At 53.1% G+C, this 21,753-nt stretch overlaps 1 protein-coding gene across 1 annotated transcript; it reads right to left on the bottom strand.

The window, feature by feature from the left end:
* Positions 1 to 270: 270 nt before the first annotated feature.
* On the bottom strand, positions 271 to 20,821 carry Eml2 (EMAP like 2). Its single transcript, XM_026403710.2, has 19 exons — positions 20,779 to 20,821; positions 20,247 to 20,275; positions 19,950 to 20,079; positions 16,932 to 17,081; positions 16,190 to 16,259; positions 16,003 to 16,113; positions 14,745 to 14,840; positions 13,730 to 13,864; positions 12,929 to 13,028; positions 10,275 to 10,429; positions 10,045 to 10,170; positions 8,199 to 8,330; positions 5,504 to 5,571; positions 5,192 to 5,280; positions 4,887 to 4,984; positions 4,281 to 4,368; positions 3,806 to 3,901; positions 2,791 to 2,921; positions 271 to 527 (listed from the first exon to the last, which is right to left on the bottom strand). The coding sequence occupies exons 1-19, from the start codon at positions 20,796 to 20,798 to the stop codon at positions 402 to 404; spliced, it is 1,950 nt and encodes a 649-aa protein (XP_026259495.1). The 5' UTR covers positions 20,799 to 20,821; the 3' UTR covers positions 271 to 401.
* Positions 20,822 to 21,753: the final 932 nt, after the last annotated feature.

Here is a 21,753-nt window from a genome sequence, read left to right as displayed (position 1 = left end):
CTGCCATTTGTATCCAATACAGGCCGAAATAATAACAGTCCTTCACTCACACGGTGCAATAAATACCCACACACACTCATGACAATTTATGCGCACATCAGATACATAGACCGACACACCATGGCTCAGTGCATGTATCTTTATTTTTGGATGATATAAAAGAATAAACTTAAAAAAACACCTCAAACCAAACACCAATGGCGGCAAAGCACTGTGACCCCTCTTCCCACCCCGATAAATAGAGACTTCTGTCAGTTCACCCCCCGCCCCCATAACCCCCTCTGCTATAGACGAACTCTGGGTATATATTATTCTACTCGGCAATAGACATCTCCCGAAAATTAGAGTCCCAGCCCTGCCACCTGATTCTACCCCGGCCCCATGTCCCTGGGACCCCGGGTTCACACCACCCGCCACTGCAGCACGCTGGTGTCCTTGCCCCCTGTGGTTAGGGCTACGCTGTCATCCCACAAGAAGGCCACATTCGTCACATGGCTGCTGTGTCCACCATATTTGTGGCCGAGAGCCTGTTACAGGGGAAGAAGAAGTGGACAGAAAGTCAGAGGGGGCAGTGCCACCTGCGGCCTTCCTGTCCCCAACCCCTTTCTCTTCCTATAATTAGAACCAATAACCCTTCCTATAATTTGAGGAATACATGTTACACACTGGGCTGAACCCCTGGCCCCAGCATTCATTAATTTCTTTTTTAATAAGAAATCAATGGGAAATGATACTGATTTCTCCAGTAAGTTAATGGCATAAAAATAAACATGAGAGTACAGGAGACTGTTCACAAAGAGAACAAGACTCTAGCAAATGCTATGTTTGGATCCAGCATTTTCTTTCTTTCTTTTTTTTTTTTTTCCCCAGCAGCAGGGATTGAACCCAAGGGCATCTACCACTGAGCTGTGTGCCAGCATCACACACCCCCTTTTATTTTTATTTTGAGACAGGGTCTCACTAAGTTGCTGAGGCTGGCCTTGAACTTGTGATCCTCCTGCCTCAGCCTCCAGAGTTGCTGTGATTACAGTTCCACTATACCCAGCTTGGATACTAATTTAACAAAACAAAGCAAAAAACTGTGGAATGCTATTTTGGGATAACTATTTTATTTAATTAATTAATTTATTTTTAAAATATTTTTTTAATATTTATTTTTTAGTTGTAACTGGACACAATATCTTTATTGTATTTATTTTATTTTTATGTGGTGCTGAGGATCGAACCCAGGGCCTCGCATGTGCTAGACAAGCGCTCTACCACTGAGCCACAATCCCAGCCCCATGGGATAACTATTTTAATATGGAACTGGGTATTTGATTACATTAAGAAATTAATGAGGGCTGGGGTTGTGGCTCAGTGGTAGAGCGCTTGCCTCTCACATGTGAGGCCCTGGGTTTGATCCTCAGCACCACATAAAAATAAATAAATAAAATAAAGGTGTGTGTCCATCTACAACTAAAAAAATATTAAAAGAAATTAATGAATGCTGGGGCCAGGGGTTCAGCTCAGTGTGTAACATGTATTCCTCAGACACAAGGCTCGGGGTTTGATCCCTAACAACAACAACAAAAAAAAATGTTGGGGGAGAAAGAAAGAAAAAGAAGAAACAGGGCAGGGGCTGTAGCTCAGTGATAGAAGCGCTTGCCTGGCTCGTGTGAAGCACTGGGTTCAAACTTCAGCTGCGATTAAAAATAAATAAATCGGGGCTGGGAATGTGACTCAAGTGGTAGCGCGCTCGCCTAGCATGCATGAGGCAGTCGGTTCGATTCTCAGCACCACATACAAATAAAATAAAGATATTATGTCCACCTAAAACTAAAAAAAAAATAATAAAAAATATTTTTTAAAAAAGTTTTAAAAAATAATTAAATAAATAAAGGCATTGTGCCCATCTACAACTAAAAATATGTTAAAAAAAAAGAAAAGAAAAAGAAGAAACAACTATGCCAAATCTGATAACAGCGGAACACGAGTACTAGTTCCAGGAGAGATTACTGTTCTATTTTCTCTGCTTTTATGTGTGAAAATTTCCTAATAAAATGTTGGAACAAGATTTTTTCTTAGGGCCAGTGAACATAAAAAGTAACGATGTCCGGTCTTAGATTAGACACAGGTTAGCTGCTGGTGGCTTGTGGATGAGTTGAATGTGACTCAGTGTTTTTAGAAACATAGTTGTGGACATTATTGGAAAATTGAGAAAATTAAAATTAAAATCCTGATTTCTGGCCTCTTTTAAAACCATGTAAGACGCGGCTGCAGAGAACCAGCTTTCATTAAAACTGGGGAGTAAACAGCTCCCCGGCCTCAAGCCATCACTCTCACCACCTGTTTGGTCCTGTGGGGCTGGAGATTGGTCCTCATCCTAGGACTGCTGGGAAATCTAAATAACCTAGAGCATCATGTTGGGACCATCATGCCACTTAGACTGTCAGCTTCATAAGGGCTGTGACCATGTTGTCTTGCTCAGTGATATATCCCCTTTGCCCAGGCACAAAGTAGGTGCTCATTATTTGCTGAGTTAACAAGGAGAAAAGAACCGAAGATGCCAGAACTACAGATGCTCAGAACCTTAACGAGCCACATCTTCAGCCCTAAAGTTCACTGACTTTCAGGTTAAGAAGGGCTCTTTAACCAGGTGGGTGACACATGCCTTAATCCCAGCTACAAGGGAGGCTGAGGCAGGAGGATAGCAAATTCAGAGGCCATACTTGGCAACTCAGAACCTGCTGAATCTTCCCCCCAACTCTGTTTGCTACCCCAGGCCCCACGGAACCCAGAGGGACTCACTCGGGGCTGACAGCAGGGGTAGTTGAACAGGTGGACCTTGCCAAAGTCATCAGCCGAAGCCAGCAACTTGCCATCATGGGAACGGGCCACGGCGTTGATGTCAGTGCCATCAGCCCCCTCTGACCAGATCCCTTTGGACAAGATGGGGAGCAGTGGTAAGATGTCAGCTGGGGCCAGGGACTCCCAAGAACAGCAGCCCCCCCACACCTTATCCTCTACCCCCCTATCCTCTACCCATATACACGGTCTCTATCGAGGATTAGAGTCAAATTATCCTTTGAAGGGACAAATCTGACTCTGTCCCTCTACAGCTCAAAATCTTTCCATGGCTCCCTGGTGGTCTCAGGAGAAAGCCTTGACCCTCTGGGCTCTGCCTACCCAGCCCCACCCACTGCTCCTCCCTCATCCCTCAGCAACGTTCCCCTTGAACTCCGCAATGATTTAGCTGCTCTACCTTCCTGCGTTTCTCCAGTGTCAAGTTCTCTGTCACCTTTGGGCTTCTGCACATGCTGTGCCCTGCCTACAGACTGTTCTCCATCTCCCACCTCCTCTCCGTCCTCCAGGTCCTAGCTCAACTGTCTCTTCCTCCATGAAGCCCTCTCCAACCCCCCCAGACTAGCCACCTCCCCACCCCAGTTCAGTTTGCAGCACTACCTAATCCGGGTGATCCCCGTCTGGGGACAAGTGTGTCTCCCTCACTGGACTGTGAGCTCAGGAGAGCAGGGCTGAGGCTGCTGCGGTCACGGCCCAGGCCAGGGGCAGCCCAGAGGTGCTCAGGCAGTCCGTATGGACTGCATCAGGGTCTAAATGAACAGGGGGCCAGGGCGCTGGCGGGAGGCTCTCTCTGGTCCAGGGCTACCACCCATCTGGTCTCAGCTCACTCTGCCTTTCATTTTACACAAACACTGCCCACACAAGGGAAAGGAGGTAGCCCACGGGAGGCAGGGGAAGCACCAGTCTGGCCTGCTTCTTGGGCCTTGTGTCCTCAGTGGGACCCTCCTTTTCCACAACTTACCAAACACCCCAAACCCTAGGACACACGTAGCTGTGTCCCATTCCACATTCCTCATGGTGTCTGCATTGGTGATCTGCTTACAGGTGGCAGGGTCCCCTGGGGAGAAATTTTAGGAGGTGTTCAGGGCAGAAGAACTGTGGCCAAACCCATCCACTTCACAGACAGTAGGCACTCAGACCAGGTCAAGGTCCCCGGCTCACGCCACCTCTCTGGACAGGCCGAGGGCTAGACTCTGGGTTCAGACCCCTCAAAGCCAGAGCAGGGACATCTGCTTAAGGACCTGCACCTGCCCATTCAATCAGAGAGGAAATCCAATGCAGGGGCTCCTGAGTTCCAAATCAGAACATCCCCTGAATGACAGCCAGAGAGAGACCCGAAGCCCCTGCCTCCTCCTACCCGCTTCGAGACCTATGCGAATCACACTCGCGGACCAACAGGCCGAGGAAGGAAGGACTCTGGGTCCCAGGGAACTCACAGTACAGAATCTCGTAGTCTCCGGAGTTGGTAACAAAGCAGCTGCTGTCCTGGGCCCAGTCCAGGTGGGTGATAAAACTGGAGTGTCCCTGTGGGGGACACAAGGGGCGGTCAGAGCGGGAGAGGGCAGAACCAGGGACAGGGGGCAGAATTAGAGTAGGAAGGGCAAAATACAGAGGGAGGGTGAGAACACAAGGGGCCAGGGAGGGATATGGGCTCCCGAGCATGGGAGGCGGGGTCAGACCGCCGTGGGCGGGGCCAGACTCCAATGGGCGGGGCTGACAAAATGCGCTTAGAAGACAACGCCAATTAGGATTAAGTGGGCAGAGCTAGATCCGCGGACTTCGAATGCAGGGGGTGGGGCCACACAGACGTTCCGCAGAGGAATGAGGGGCGGGGCCACAAAGGGGGCGGGACTTGGGGCGGGGCCACACGAGGGGGAGAGCTCAGAAGACAGGAGGGGTGCGCTGGCGGGCTAAGGCTCCTCGAGGTGGTCCGGGCAAAGTCAGTTGAGAGCTGAAGCTGTGATCCCTTGGGGTAGAAAAGTGGTTAATTCTGCACCCTGTGGGCGGGGTGGCGGCGCAGGCTGGGGCCACTGCCCACTCACCGAGCACTTGCCCAGGCGGCTGACCTTGCGGCCGCCCTGGTCCACCGTGTACACGTACACCAAGTTGTCGTGGGAGCCCACGGCCAGGTACGCCCCGTCTGGGGGAGGGGAGGGGCTATGAGGAGGGACCCAGGCTCTGCCCCCTCCTCTCCCAGATTCAGCCCCTCCTCGACAGTCCCAGGCCCCACCCATTATCATCCCTTCCAAGTTAGGAGGCACCGGCTCCACCTGCTCCACCTGCTTCCCTAACACTGAGCCTGTGTCCCCAGGCCCTGCCTCTCCAGGGTCCCAGGGCAGCGCCTTACCTGGGGAGAAGCTGACCACTGAGATCTGTTCATTGCCATCTGTATGGATAGCCACCAGGTCATGGGTCTCGGTGTCCAGCAGCAGCCATCTTTAAGGAGAAGCCATGGTGGGGGAGGGGTGAGCTGATGGTGCAGAGGGACAGCAATGCCTGGGGTCCCGGGAGGGATCAGAGGGCCCAGCAGAGATGTAGGAAAGAAAGGCTGACTCCAAAAGAATGTAGGGAGCGCCTAATTAACATGTCTATGGACTTTGGGGTAGAAGATAAGGGTGTGGGGCGGTCTGGAGAAGCCTCCCCAAATGTTCAGCTTTACCTGCCAGTCACTGTGCCCACCGCTAGGACAGAGCCACTGGGATGGAAGCCAGCTGAGCGCGCGGGGTCCTGAGAAGGAAGAGAAAAGGCAGGGCTCAGAGTTGGAGTCCTCAGCCTGACATGAGGGTTCTCGCCTCCCTTTCCTGCCTTCCAGGACCCACTGCGCCAGATGCCCTGGAAACCATTCCCCTTCCTAGAGCACGGCAGCCGGGGCAGAAAACATTACTCCCGTCACTACTGACTCCTGATCCTTTTTTCCTCCTGTTCTATATTCCCACAGCTTTTATTCATCCAAGGTGACTTCCTTAGGTGAGTTCCTAGAAGTGGGACTGTTAGGACAAAAGGTTCTCATATTTTTAAGGTTTTTGATGTATAATGCCAACTTGCCTTCCATAAAAGTATATCAGCTTACCACCAGTTGTGTCTGAGTGCCTATTTCCCCACATCTTTATCAGCATGGGCTGTTATAATTTTTAATTTTTATTTAGGGGACATTTGGTTGATTCATGGGCAAAAAAGCAGCATGGAGTCAAGTTAGATCTGTGTTCACTCTGTGACTCCAACACTGTCTGTGAGTGACACCAAATAACTTTCCCTGTCCAAGCCTTGACTTCTTCATCTGGCAAATAGAGATCACCAATACACACTTTCCAGAATCATTATAAACAAGCTGCAAAGTCCTTAAAATGGCAAGCTAGTAAATAAGATGGCCTACACTAAGCTCTCAATCAAGATTAGCTACGCCTACAACTACACCATGATGTTGGGCAAGTAATTTTGCTTTTCTGAACCTGTTTCTAAGTGGGGATCTATCATCCCTACTGCTCTGAAAGGTTTGGGGGAGGGCTTGGCATATAGTAGGTGCTTGATTAAGATAGCCGAGATGAAGATTATATTACACGTCCCTAACAATGACCGGGTACGTGTTATCCTCCACTCCCAGCAGTTCTAAGGGCACAGTGTTCCAGGACCATGGAAACCCTGGAAGGATTCTAGAAGAAAAGCCTCACAGGACAGTGTTGGGGATACAGTAAGCTGACCTCCTTCCTTCTTCATGTCTTCTCATCCTGCATAGGCAGGGAGCGAAAAAACGGCATGTTTCCAAATCATTTGCAGGTAGAATTCAGCTGAGATTTCGGTCTGACAATCCATTGCTCTTTTTTTGTGGGGGTCTGAGGATTGAACCTCAGGGGTGCTTTACCATACAGCTATATCCTTTTATTTTTAATTTTTTTTTTAGTTGTAGATGGACATAATACCTTTCATTTTATTTATTTATTTTTATGTAGTGCCGAGGATCGAACCCAGGGACTTGCACATGCTAGATGAGAGCTCTACACTGAGCTACCGACCTCAACCCTTTATTTTTTTGAGACAGGGTCTTTCTAAATCTCTGAGGTTCTCCCTAAATTGCTGATGCTAGCCTTGAACTTGTGATCCTCCTGCCTCAGCCTCCTGAGTCCCTGGATTACAAGCATGAACCACCATGTCCAGCTAATCCATTGCATTTTTGCAGGTTCTGAAAGGCAGAAGGCAGAGTTCTTCTTCTGCCATGCTGCTGACCAGTTGGGTCATGAAAGCAATGGGATTTGCTGTACTCATACCCCAGGTGCAGTCACTCGCCTTGAGCACACTGAAAGGCAGGAACGGAGCATATCTGTTTTTGGCTAATCTAGCCTGCACTGAGTAGATCTAACATGATACAGTCCAAAAGGACCTTGTGACAGCATGGATGTTCTTTTTTTTAAAAAAAAAAATTTATTTCTTAATTATCATTGGACACAATATCTTTTTTATTTATTTATTTTTATGTGGTGCTGAGGATCAAACTCAGGGCCTCGCACATGCTAGACGAGCGCTCTACCACTGAGCCACAATCCCAGCCTCAGAGATGTTCTTTCTTGCTCTTTCCAATATGGTAGCCACTAACCATATGAGATGACCGAGCTCTTGAAATGTGACTAATGCAACTAAGGAATTAAGTTTAATTCTATTTGCACTTTTAATTACTTTTAATTAGTTTAAGTTGGACTAGCTATGGGTGGCCAGTGGTTATCAAGGACAGGTTAGCTCTGGAGTCACCAGCTGCAGTGGGCTGGTGGCAGCTTCCCAGCTCCTGGAGTGATGACAGAATGTTCCTGGTTTGGTCTGGTGTGGTTCTGCAGTCCTGGGGACCGAACCCAGGGATTACTGAAGGTGAGGCGAGAGTTCTACCACTGAGCCGCACCTCCTGTCTCGACAGTTCTTTTTTTTTTTTTGGTACCAGGGATTCAACCCAAGAGTACTCACCACTGAGCCACATCCCCAACCCTTTTTAAAGATTTGAAACAGGGTCTCACTAGGTTGTTACAGCCTTGCTGAATTGCTGAGGCTGGCTGCCTAGGTCTTCCGAGTTGCTCGGATTACAAGCGTGCGCCACCACGCCCGGCCCCCAACATGATCTTGAGCTCAGTGATTGCTGACTCCGCACTGTTCTGACTGTTGCCAGTTTCCCTTCGCCTTCGTCAGCTCTGGGCTTCATTCCATGCAGAACTGGCTTCTCCAGCCCCACCAGAGGGAGTCTGTAAGCACCCAATCCCTACATTAAATACCCTCTGCTTAAAGAGACCCGTGTGGTCTCTCCCCGATGCACTGAGCCATGAGGCGTGGAATGGGGGGTTCGGTAGAAGGGTCCATCCGGGCCCCTATCCCCTCACCTCTATGAGCCTGCTCCACAGTGGCTGATGAGACTCTGAGCTCCACAGATGCACCAGCTTATCCTGCCCGCAGGTCACAAACTGTGCACGGGTGGGGTGTGTGGCCAGGCCCCACAGCTCTTCCACATGGCCCTGCAGGAAAGAGAGAGCACAATGGAGACTGGGATCCTGGCCTTCCATACCCACGCCTGGTGCCAGGAAGGAGTGTTGGACCAGCCCAGCAGCTCACCTGTCCAGGTGACTCAGAGAGACCTTTCCCCAGCACGACCTTCCCCCATGACCAGATGACTCCTGCCCCAGTGTGACTTGGGGTGAATCCTTTCTCTTTGCCCAACAGGAGGCAGGAGAGAGTGGAGCTCAGAGCCTGGCACCTCCAGCTGCACGCACCCTGGACACACACCTGGGGCTCCAGCTCCATGGGCCTGGGAAGGGCCTCCTGAAGTCCTCCTGGAGCCACCCAGAGCCCAGGCCTCATGGAGGGTCCCAGCCTGGGGACCTCAGCCCTGTCCTACTAACTGGTAGCCAGTCATTGAGGGACGAACTTCTCTTTGAGTCTCAGTTTTATCTTCTGTAAAATGGGGCCAATCTCTGTGTGCCTCACAGCAGGCGTTACTGAGTTCACTCAGGTCATGGATGGGGCTGGGCTGGGGCTCAGTGGCAGAGCGGTTGCCCAGCGTGTTCGAGGCTCTGGGTCTGATTCTCAGCACCGCATAAAAATGAATGAATAACTTAAAGGTATTGTGTCCAACTAAAAAAAATTAAAAAAAAAAAAAAAACAAGAACAAAAAAACACTAAGTCTAGCTCAGAGCTGTGCCCAGCCCACAAAATGGGAGTAGCTAGTATTATTAATCACATAAAACATAAGTGAATATTAATAATGACAATAATCATAATGGTAATAATTGACATGGCTGATAATCACACAATTAGTTATATTCACACATATTAATAATTACAGTAGCTAACATAAGTAGTATTATTAGAGGTTTCCAGAGTCCTTCTGGTCTTGGGATATCTAGAAAAATCCCTGCAGCCCTTGCTTTCCTTCATTTTCTTCATATGGAAACCAAGGCCAGAGGGGGACCTAAATGCAGCAGCACAGACTTCAGCTAGACTATCTGTGGGAAAATTTGGGGAACAGGTGAAGGATGGGGGGACCCCTAAACAAGGAGGAAGGGTAGTCAAGACCCTGGGAGCACTTACTCTGTGTCAGGCACCATTCTAAATGCTGCATATGAAGAGACTCACAGAATCCTCCCAAGCCCTATGCATTTGGTTCTGCTATTCTCCTCATTTTACAGACACAGAGAGGTTACTCACTTGTCCAATATCACACAGCTAATGAATGGGGCTGTGATTCACACCCAGGCAGTCCCCCCCAGAATTCATGCTCCTAACCACTCTACTATATTGCCTCCTGGGTGGAAGGTTTTCAGTTGGGTGGGGCAGGGGTGTGGCACCCCAGAAAGGAAGGAATGGCCATTTGAGCTGCAAGAAGAAATCAGATCCCAGGAGGGCCACATCCTGGAACCACAGCAGGTGTGTGGCCTTTGTGACAGTGTGACAACTGCCAGGGAACTTACTAACCAGACAGGAAGATGCCACCCCCAATCATAAGGGCAGGTGGCAGCAGTTGCTCGGGGTGCTGGGTACCTTTGGCAGCTGTATCGCAGGTGGTTCTGGGGAGTCCTGGGTCAGGGCCAGGGCGGGGTGAGTTTGTGAGGGGGGACAGGTCAAAGGACGGTAGGTGAAGTTTGTCAGGCTATAGGAGAAGGGACGGCGGCGGTCAGATGAGGGGACACTGGCGGGAGGACCAGAGCCGCAGCCGCGGAGGGAGGCGCTCACCTGCACGAGCAGCGAGAAGCCGGTGTGCAGGGAGCCCTGCAGGATGGAGTTGCGGGTGGTCCCCACGTACAGCGTGTCCCCCCGGCCTTCTGCCACGGTGCGCACAGGGCCGAAGTCCTCAGGGACCTGGGTGGGCAGATGGCATAGGACGCAGGGGGGAGGGGGGCATGCTGCGCCAGGAGCGCTGCTCGGTGTGGCCTCCCCGCCGCCCCGTGCGCCCCCCTCCTCACCTCCACCTCCTGCAGCTTGCTGTAGTCAGAGCCCCAGAGGACCAGCCGCCGATCGCGGCCCCCTCCGGACACCAGCGTCCCATCCCGCAGGGCGCAGAGCCCGAACACGCCGCCATCGTGCGCACCCAGCACGGCCTGTGTGATGCGGTTTCCACCTGCAGGGGTGACGCAGCGGGGAAGCTGCCCTGGGCTGACCCGAGAGGGACTGAAAAAACTCCCGCCAGTTCTCCAGCTTTCCATCCCCCCCCCACCACCCACAACCCACCTGCCGCCCATGGACTCCGGTGCCTACCCGCTGTCATCCACGCGCCAATCTGCCCGTCTGTCCATCCAACTACCTAGCCACCATCCACGCATTGACCACCTCCCACCTCGTCATCACTGATCCCTCTACAGGTCCATCCACCCTTCCTTCTACCCTCCCTCCATCCTTCATTCTCATCCATCCAGCCGCCTGGCTGCCTACCGAGCTACCCATCCACCCATCACCCACCCAGTTCCCATCACAGTTCAGTAGCAGAGAGGGACCCACTGCCAATCAGTGGACTGGTAGTGCTGGCTGAGCAAAGACCTCAAGGCTGAGTGGAAGTTGCTGGGACAAAAGGAATGTTCCAGAAGGGAAGAGCAGCCTTGTGTTATGAAGGCAGAGAGCAGCAAGAGCAGGCACTATCTAGGGACCTGGGAGAAGTCTGGGGGGACTGCGCATACACACAAAAGCCAGAGCATGGGGACAGGAGGAGGCAGGGCAGAGCGTGAGGGAGCGTGAGGGAGCCCTGGAGGGGAGGCAGGTCACATTTTGCATTTTGCATTTGCTTCTGGAACAATCTGAACTGGAGGGGGTAAGGCTTGAGACAGGGAGGAGGCTGTGGTGGGGAAGGAAGGACACCCAGCTCTTCCCTTTCCCCCAAGCCTCAGGGGTGTCTCCTCTTCCACCCATCCATCAACTCGGAAGCTCTGCAGGACAGGCCTGGTGATGGACCTGGGTGTGTGCAGATGTACCAGACTCCATTGGGAAGTTCAGAATAACGCTATAGGGAGGTAGTGACATTGTACCCATTTTATAGAGGTGGCAAGTGAGTCCTAGGAGGATATGACTCTCCCAAGGCCACACAGAGTGTACACTACTCCTCTGGGACCTGAACCCAGGCTGTCCCAGCTCCTAAACCAACTTCCCTCCCGTTGCACAGCCCTGATGGGGTAACCACACCAGGGACCAAGCACCCCCAAGTCAGCAGAAGTGGCACTTGAAGATAATCCTTGTCTCTCAGTTGGCTTACAGACAGGCAATCTGAAGCTCAGAGAGGGAAAGACTTTACTGGAGGTCACAGAGCAATGCCTGGTTCAGGCCCATTTCCTATAGGCCAAGAGCAGAGCAGAGTGACAATGGAAAAGAAAAGGGAGGAACCTTAGAGACCAAGTGCCCTGGCTGCCCAGCTCAGCCATCTGCTGGGTCGCTGCACTTCTCTGAGCCTATTGTTTTCATCTGTGAAATGTGAATAATTCTCAGCACAGTCCTAAATGAAAAGTATAATGTATGGAAAAGCAAATGTACCCAGGCCAAAAACTTGCTTCTTTCATGTTTTCCACTGACAGTGATAACCCATTCATTCTTTTATTCACCCACTTAGCCAGACAAAATTTATTCACCCCTTGAACCCCGACCAGGACAACTCATTGATTAATTTAATTTTTTTTTGACGAGGCACAGTGATGCACACCTGTAATCCCAGCTACTTGGGAGGCTGAGGCTGGAGGATCGTGAGTTCCAAGCCAGCCCGGACAAGTGGGTAAGACCTGCCCAAAATAAACCTAAAAAGGTCTGGGGTGTGGCTCAGTGGTTAAGAGGCCCTGGGTTCAATCCCCATCTCACCCCCCAAAAAAATCCTCCCATCTAAGCCTCCCAGTTGGCTGAGGCTACAGGCGGATAGCACCTTGCCCACCTGGAACATCTGCTCTCTTATTTTGTTCTTGTTTTTGTGGTTCTAGAACCGAGGCCTTGAGAGTTCCAGGCAAGCGCCGTCCCACTGTGCCACATCCCCTGCCCCGGAACAATCTCTGCTTCAACACCCTCATCCAACGGCTGAACGGCCATCCAGGCACCCACACATTCCTGCACCATTTTACAGACACACCATCTGGGAGGAGGCCAAGTCACTAATTAACATGCCCATCCACTAGCTCGAGGGCCACTCATTTATCTGAATGTTCAGACAGGATCAGGTGCATTTGGGTGGTATGGCCATGGACTCCCAAGCACCCAACTGTCAAGTAGGTCCATAGACGCACCTACTCATCCTTCCCCTGGTTCCCTGGGACAACCCCTTCATTCATCCACTGATCCGCAGACTGGGACAAAGCCTCTGCGCACCCACCATCCACCCACCCACCGTGCATCCATTCACGCCTCCATCTACAACTGAGTTCAAGGTTCAGACTTGGCCCCTCATATGGGATTTTCGGAGGACGAGGCCGGGGGAATCTGCAGGATTTCCTGGAGGTGGGCTATCAGGGCTGAGCCTCGGAGGGCGCTGGACTGGATGGAAAGGCTCCCCCGCCATGTCACTCATTCCCCATGAGCAGGGTTAAAGAAAGGAGGCAGAGCACGGGGTGACAGGGAACTGGGTTGGGGACCACACAGATGGGGTGATACTGACCTTTGCCCCAGACATAGAGGTTCCCCCCGGAGTCTCCAGTGACCACGTCACCACCCTCCAAAAAGGTCACGCACAACACGTACTTTGGTTTCTCGTGTTTCTAAGGGGGAGAACGAGGGGTAGGTGTCAGCGTGGCTGAGGCAGGGAGGTCACCTACATCCAGAAATGTGGTCCCCGGGGTCCCCACCATGCTTCTGGGTGTGCGATCCCGGGCGGGGTATCCCATCGCCCACCTGGAAGCGCTCAGATCTCTGGAGTAATGACCGCAGGACTCCCTTGGGCACTTGGGCCCCTTCCTGCCTCCCATTCTGCTCCCTGACCGGTCTCCCCATCTCTGTCTGCAGTCTGTCCGGCCTCCTGCCTGTCCTGCCTCCTCTGGGTCCCCTCCTGCCTCTGCCCACCTTCTTCTCCATGTCTCCGGCTGTGCCTGGTGCCCTTAGAGCGCTCCTTCTGGGCACAGAAAGGCCCCCCCATCCTCCCTCCTGGCCCTTCTGCTTCCTGCTCAGACTCAGCTGGTGTCTCTCAGCCTCCGACCACTCCATCCATAGAGACTAGCGTAGGACCCGTTTATGGAGATTCACTGTCCCCTAGGAGCCATTATGTTCCCCGTCCCATTGAATCCTCATGGCTCCGGCATTCAGCAGCCCCCACCCCACCCCGCCATGGTCTGGAGGCCCCTGCTGCAAGAGCTCAGCATCCCGAACTTCCAAGCCTCTGGGACCCTCGGGGCTGTTGGGGTGTCTGCCTGGCTACCCTGCCTGCCTCTCAGGGCCAGCTGGTCCCTGCACCCCTGGCACTCACCTCAAAGAGGCCCTGCCTCTTGCTCAGGCTGCCGCCCTCCAGGGTCCAGAAGTAGACGTGGGATTTCCCGCAGGTGATGAGCAGGCTGGGGTCGGTGGGGTGGAAGGTGGCCACCAGCACAGCCTCGTTGGAGCACTTTGTGGGGTGGGGAAGAATCCGAATGAACATCTCGCAGCCTCCAGGGGAACCATCCCACCCCCACAGGAGCTCCCCACACAGCTGTGAGGGCTGTGCGGTGCGTACCCACTTGCCCCTACCTTCCCTACATGGCAAACTCAAGTGCAGGAGGCAGGAGCAGGCAGAGAAGCATTCTCATCTTCCTGGCTGACACTTTGAGAGCCTCTGCCCTGGACTAAGCACTTTGCTAAGCTGGTTCCATCCACTAACTCATTCAATCCTCAGAGCACTCTGGGGGACAAGATCTACTAGCACCCCAACCCCCATTACAGATGAAGACATGAGGCTCAGAGAGGGCAAGCTGCTTGCCTAAAGCCGCACAGCTAGAGAAGTGTCTGGAATCCAACTCACTCAGGCTGACTCCAGAACTCAGCCTCTCAACCATATCGCCTTCCCCAGGCAGCAAGCCCAATCTTGAACCCAGTTTTCCTGCCCCCCAGCCTGGGCAGGTAACCATGGGCAATTATCTCTCTCCCTGTCATGAGTCACCTACAAAATAGGCATTGCCCAAAGATGCCAATCAAGGTCCATCTTGGGCAGGACAGGACCTCTCCTAGTCGGGGCCCATCTCATACTGCCCTCTGTGGGGGCCTGCTCCACCCACACAGTGTCCCAACTTCCTCACTAGGGCCCTGGGAGGAGGACGCTACCTTTATCTCCATTCTACAGATGAGGCCACTGAGGCTCAGAGAGGGTAAGTCCCTTGCTCAAAGTCACATGACCAGCAAATGGCAAAGTCAGGCCTTAGACATAAATTTACCTGATGCCAAACTCCTAACTCCCAGGATGGACATGTCCCCTAGGGGCACCCCCGGGGAGGGGGTAATGGTCTCCCCACCTTGCTATCCACCACCTTGGCCTCCTTGGCCCAGTCCCACACGGAGAGCATGTGATCGTTGGACTCGTCCACAGCACACAGCAGGCTGCCTCCATTCTACAGAGGGGGACAGGCAGGTCAGGGTGACCCTGGGGCATCCGCAGGCCTGTTTTAGACCCTCAAAGGCTCCAGCCCGTGCATGAGACACACTAAAATACTCCCCCATTAGGGACCCGAAAAGCATCTTTGTGGTGTTGCGGATTGAACCCAGGGCTTCCTGCACACGGGGCAAGTGCTCTGCCACTCAGTCTCTCAAAGGGTTTTTATAATTGGCCTTTTGAAATGACTGGTCCCTAGCTTGGATTTCCCTGCAGCCCGCCTGCAGGGCAGGGACTCCTGGCTGATACCATCTAAAATGTGTTTGCAAACTGCAGGACTTTTGAAGTCCAACCATTAGGACCGTTGGTAGAAGTTGGTTTTTTCTGTACCTCTTGTTAATTTTGCACTGTCAGAGTTGCTTAGAGTTTTGGGGTCTTCCCTCCACCCCCCAGCCATGCTTTGGCTTCAGTAGAGCTTTTCTGTTCTGAAACTCTGAAATGTGTCCTTGGGCCTCAAGAAATCTGTAGCTGTGATCCCAAGCTCCTTAACCTATCTGTGGGGGGAAGGCTTGTTTTTCACTCCCCAATCCATCGCAGACCAATGCTTCTGAAAGTTATGATAAAAATGTAAAATATGACTTTTAAAAAGCCCATCCCTCACATGCTTGGGAATTACGTAATGTCCAGTTGCTCTACAAATTCCTCAGGGCTTACTCTTGCTTTCTGGGCTTATCTGGGCACCAGGGAGCCACACTAGGCCCAAAATGGCCAAGAGGTCAGATCCTCCAGAGAATGAGAACAGGCACCACCTGATCCACAGGGAGACGCCGAGGGTCTGCAGCGAACCAGGCTGCGTGCTTGCCTAAAGATGGGGAACTGGGGGCTGGGGATGTGGCTCAAGCGATAGCGCGCTCGCCTGGCATGCGTGCGGCCCGGGTTCGATCCTCAGCACCACATACCAACAAAGATGTTGTGTCCGCCGAGAACTAAAAAATAAATATTAAAAAAAAAAAAAAAAAAAGATGGGGAACTGGGCAGCCTCTGGGTCCCAGAGACTGGCATTCGTGGCCCACCTCGGGGACATCATACTGGGGGCTTGGCCTACATGGGGCAGGGAGCAGGCAGAAAAGTACAGGCCCTTGACCTGCTCTTGGGTGGGTCAGGGTGGGCCAAGGACTTACAGATTTGGAGAAGCCCACACAGCACACGGCTCGGTCAAACACCCCTAGGCCCAGCACATGTAAGGTGGACAGGGATACCGAGTCCCAGATGCGCACATGAGGTGGCAGCAGCTGCAGGGTAGAGAGAGAAGCTTGTTACCTGGGGGCCCTGGCTGTGTCCCATCCTCTCTCCTCCTCGCTCCCTTACCTTCCCCTCCTTGGTAGTGCCTGCCACCTGTCCTGTGGCGATGGTGACCATATCTGGGTGGACAGCCAGGCTGAGGGGAGAGGGGACAAATGGACAGACATAAGGGCTCCCAGGGACCAGGACCCTCCTGCAGCAGGCCACAGTCACCATGCCTGGCTATGCATTCCGCAAACTAGTTAATTGAGTTATTTAGTCGATAAAACATTGATTTAGTCCTTCAAAAGCAATAAAGGGATATTAGAAGGGAGACTCAGGCCTGAGTCTGTAACTCCAATGCCCCAGGGGGCTCAGGTCCGGACTAAAAATAGTGGCCAGGAAAACACAAAGATTTAAGCAGGCGCCTCGGGCTCCAAACCTCCGACTGCTGTATCAGTTTGGGCTTTTCAAAAGAAGAGGAAAAAAAATCCAGGCACTGGGGCTGGGGTTGTGGCTCAGCGGCAGAGCGCTCACCTCACACAGGCGAGACCCTGGGTTTGATCCTCAGCACCACATACAAAAAATAAATAAATAAATAAACAAGTGAAAAAAACAATTTAAAAAAAAAAAAAATCCAGGCACTGAATGAAGTCATCCACCCTTGAAATATTAATCACCCATCTACATTTTTCCACTGAAACCCGCCTCAGGGCCGCTGGCAGCTTGCAGAATGGCTCTGCCCGGCCCCACACCCCGGGGGCAGGAGGCAGCGGTGTGGAAAGTGGCCCAGGAGCGGGTGGGGCTGACCTCCGCCGCAGCCGCTCACCATTTGATGTCGTCATTGTGTCCCAGGTAGTGCCGCTGCCTCTGCTCCTCCACGCTGTACAGCACGGCCACGGAGGCCACGAAGTACACGATCTCCCCCGTGGGCAGCAGGTGAAGGTTGGCCCTGCAGTCGCGGCCACGGTAGCCATAGCTCAGCCTGTTAAGGAGCGCGTGCGCCGTGTGCTGGCCCCGGACCCAGGGCCAGCGGGATCCGGTTCTCCCGCCTCCACTCCCACCCCTGGAATGAGCTCAATGATGGTCTCCCCCCAAAAAATAGGCCCGGTGTTTAGCCCCTGGAACCTGTGATTATGACCTTATATGGAAAAATGGGTCTTTGCAGATGTAATTAGGTATTTCTGGATGAGATCATCTGGGTGTTAGGTGGACCTGAAATCCGACCAGTGTCCTTGTAAGTCACAGAGGGGAAAACAGAGATATGGGGGAGGGGTAGAAGGCAGCAACGTGAAGATGAGATTGGGGTGAGGAGGCTACAAGCCAAGGAGCCCAAGGATGGCTGGCAGCCACCTGAAGCCAAGAGGTGACAAGGGACAGATTTTTCCCAAACCTTCTGGAAGGGGTGTGGGCGCCCTGCCAACACCTTGATTTTGAACTCTGGGCTCTAGAACTGTCAGAAAAAAAAAATTTTTTTTCTTCTGTTATTTTAAGTCACCAAGTTTATAGCAATTGGTGCATGGAAAACGAAGCCCCACCCCCCTGAATCCACAACGGGAATCCTATGAAAACCCCTAACAGCCAGGCACGGTGGCACACACCTGTAATCCCAGTGGTTTGGGAGACTGAAGTAAGAGGATCACAAGTTTGGGGCCAGTATCTGCAACTTAGCAAGACCCTAAGCAACCTAGCAAGGCTCTGTCTCAAATACAAAGGGCTGGCCATGTGGCTCAGTGGTCAAGCACCCCTGTGGTCAATCCCCAGTACCAAAAAAAAAAAAGGTCCAGGCCTAGCCCAGTTGGGCCCCAATTCCTTGCTCCCCTCCCACATGCCCAGTTCCACTCACACTAGCTTCCTCCCTGTTCTCACCTCAGGGCCTTTGCACTTGCTGATCCCACAACCTGGGTACCCTTCTCCTTCGGCTCTCCGTCCCCTCAACTGTCAGCTCCTGAAGAGGGTCTTCCTGCCCATTCTATTCGAAAGTGCAACGCCACCCACCCTCTCCCCATCTCCAATGCACTCTGCACTCCACGTCATCATCTAGAGTGACTCTCCAGGAGGGCTGGGATCTGTCTGTGTTGCTCACTGAGTATCCGCTGTGCCCAGGTCAGGACCTGGCACCCTGTGGACACCATGAGTTCACTGTCTCCCCCTGTTGATGACTGTGGTCTCCCAGGGCCCCTCCCGGTCTCCTCAGGGCTGCTGTGTTCCTTGCTCTCTGACCTTGGAGTTCCTTCAAATGCCAAAGTCATGACCTCCTGCCTCCAGGCCCGGGCATTAACCTTCCCCTTGCCTGGTCCACTCTTCGCGCAGCCTTCGCAGCTATCACCTCCTCGGAGCTGCTCTCTGGCTCAGGTCCTCGCTGGACTCACCACACTTGGTGACAATCTGGTTTATGTCATAACTGTCCAGGGAGGCCCATGGCACTGAGACAGGGCTGTTCTGTTCACATCTGTACTTCCTCCTCCGGGAAGCCCTCCCTGGCTCCAGGCTGACTCCCTCTGTCCTTACCCCATCAGGGCTCGGGCACTCTGGGTTGTCACTGCCAATAAGTTCATTCCCCACTGGACTGTGAATGCCAGCAGGGCAGGTGGCCACTGTTAGTGGTCACTGCTGTGTCCCCAACCTTCTGTCCTAGATGTTCAAAATGAACACACATCCTGGCCCCATCCTGCCGCTCTGCCTGCAGTCATCACAGAGTCGGGCAAGCTGAGGTCCACAGGGACTCCTGTAGTCTTAGCCAACTTTCAAGTCTATCAAGTCCTCCTGACGGGACCGTTTGGCCGCATTCCTGTGGGTATTTCCAGCTGTGTGCAGAAGTCTGTGGGCACCCAGAGGCCTCTGGAAAGGAAACCGAGGCTCAGGGAGAAGGAGGCAGGAACTGGGTTCCTGGAGCATGGATTCTAAGCCCCTGGGCTCTTTGGAAAGAGCTCCAGGCCCAGAGTCAGAGTGCCTGCTTCAGACCTGCTCTGACTTCCCAGGACAGGCCTGTGGTCCCCTCTAGGGGCCACCAGTTGTAAAAACCTTCTTCAGTGTGTTTATACATGGGAGAACTTAGAACCTTGCCTGTCATGTAATAAGGACTGATAAAGACTAGCTGTTACTTTACCAACCGCTGTGTACAGGGCACAAACTATGAGCTCAGCACTTTCCCACATAACTTCAGTCCTAGAAATCTGAGATGGTGAAACCTATTTTCCAGAAGAGGCAGCTGAAGCACTGAGAGGTAAGACGACTTATCCAGGGTCTCACAGCCAGCCAGGGCAGGGCTGGGATTTGAACCATTTCCTACCAGGCTCCAAAGCCAGGCTCCTGCCCATTCCCAGCGTTTTATGTTTCTCAAACACATCAAGGTCCCGATGGCCAGAGTCCTTCACCTACTGAGGCCTCTGCCTGGACCTGTGTACAGCTCTCAGCTCAAATGTACTTTCCGCCACGGAGAAGCCCCCAGTGCTCCCCTCACAGGACCCCAGGTTATGGTGTCCACAACTTTTATTCCTAAGTGAAATGATCTTATTTATTTAATTCATGATTTCTGAGTTCTCATGTCTCCGCACTTAGAAGCCCTGCCCCACAGGTAGAAGAGGATCCAACATCTGGAAAGCACTTAGCAAACATTTGCCATCCTAAGGAACCGGAAAAGGTCCTTTTGGGCTGACCTGCTTTCCTCTGCTCTTGGGTGCCATGGTCTTCCTCACCCTCAGCCACAGAGGCCTGGGAAGCCCCAGTTTCAATACTGTTGTCCCTCTGTCCCACTGAAGTGCCGAAGTCCTTCACCAACGGAGGAGACTTCTGTCTCCCCCTGATGGCGCCTAGCACCCAGAGAGGGGTTAAAGCCAAAGGATACACCCAATCCAGCTTGAACCGGCATGGTGGCAGCTCTGAGCGGGTGTCCAGGCTGTAGGTGGGTGCCAGGTCGTCCGGGATTAGCATGAGCACAGGGCGGCCCCTCAGGAACATTTTGACGGAGCCATCCTCTGCCAAGACACCCCCAGAGGTCAGGGTGGACAGCATCCCCCAGTCTTATTCCCACCCCCTTTGGTGGAGAAACTGAGGCCAGAGAAGCAAAGACCCAGGAGCCAGGTCCCATGACCTCCAGCTCTGGCCTGCCACCCTGCAATCCCTTCCTGTTCTGGCCACTCACCCACGCTGAAGATAGCTTCTTTGGTTTTGCTGTTCAGGAAAGGACGCAGAAAAGAAGAAAAAATTGTTTTTGTAGGCAGGTCAGAAAAGATCAGGAGCTACTCCCCCACCCACGGCTCGCTGGAGGTCTCTGACGAATAACGGGGGGCGAGTAAGGAGCGGAGCGCTGCCTCTCTGCAGGCCGTGTGCTTTGCTCGGTTGATCTTGCAGAGCCTAAGACACAGGCCCAGAGAGGCAGTGATCGCCAAAGATCACACAGCACGAAGTGGCAGGGACGCGATCCTGGAAGAGGGGAGTCACCAGGGACCCCTCCCTTTTAAACAGCACGGTACTCCCCAGCTCTCCCCACCCCCAGCCCTCCAGCTCCCCAAACTTCAAGCAGCAAGGGAAGCAGGGAAGGGGCGTGTCTCCACACTCGCTCTGTGGGCGGGCGAAAGGGGTGAGGCGCTCGGACCTGGGGCCCAGGGATGGAGTCGGTCTGGGATCCCAGCCCCGGGAGCGCGGGGAGGAGGGGGTCTGCGAGAGGGTCTCACCCGGCTCCAAAGCTACTCATGGCGGCGGCTGGCGGAGCTTCGGGGCCGGGGGTGGAGCCGGGTCGGGCTCCGCCGCTTCCGGCCCTAGGAGGCGCCCGCGCCGCCGCACCCTGCCCCGCCCTCCGCGGCCGACCCCTGGAGCCCGCGGGTGCCGCCGGGTCCCACATCCCGACCTGTGGAGTCCCGACACCAGCCTCTTTTTTGAGGGTGAGGGAGAGTGGTTGAGAACTCGAACGCTGGAGCGCGCCTGCCTGAACTCAGACCCCCGTTCTGACTATTTTTATTGGTGTGAATGAGTTGCCTATTGCCCATCTGCACGGGTTCCTCGTTTCAAGAGGGGGTTGTCAGGGTTCTTACACCTCCCCGAGCAGATGCGAAGATGAAATTAATTAATCCACGCAAGCACGTGGAGTGGTGTTTAGTACAATTTGGGGGGGAATACTGGGGATTGAGCCCAGGGGGAGTTTAACCACTGAGCTACATCCCCAGACCTTTTTATTTTTGATTTTGAAATAGGGTTTGCTGAGGCTGGCCTCGAACTTGTCATCCTAGCTGGAATTACGGGCGTGCGCCACTAGGCCAAGTTAACACATAATGCGGTTGCAGTTATTTCAGTGAATTGAACTCAGGGTTTTAATTCTGGTCCTGCCTAAGCCCAGCCTCTAAACTCTGACCACACCCACTACGTCGTGACTCCGCCAAATCTTCGGCATAGCCCCGCCTCTCAAGAATTGATCTCGCCCAATGTTGCGACCTTACCCGTCTCCTCCCAACCGTACCCATGGGTTGATTCAATCTCTAGATAACGGACAGCTTCCCCAACCCCTAAGCCACTCTCCTCTAGCCCCACCAGGCAGTCTGGCCACGTTCACTTTCACGGGGTCCAGTCCCAGTGATCAGTCCTCTCAAGTCCTCCAAGTGGGCTCCACCCCTTGAGGTTGGACCACGCCCCCTATGGCTCTGCGGAACGTCACG

This window comes from Urocitellus parryii, chromosome 15 (genome assembly GCF_045843805.1).
Source record: "Urocitellus parryii isolate mUroPar1 chromosome 15, mUroPar1.hap1, whole genome shotgun sequence".
NCBI classification, from domain to species: Eukaryota; Metazoa; Chordata; class Mammalia; order Rodentia; family Sciuridae; genus Urocitellus; species Urocitellus parryii.
Note: the sequence above shows the minus strand (reverse complement) of the source record. Positions and strands in the feature narration are given on the sequence as shown.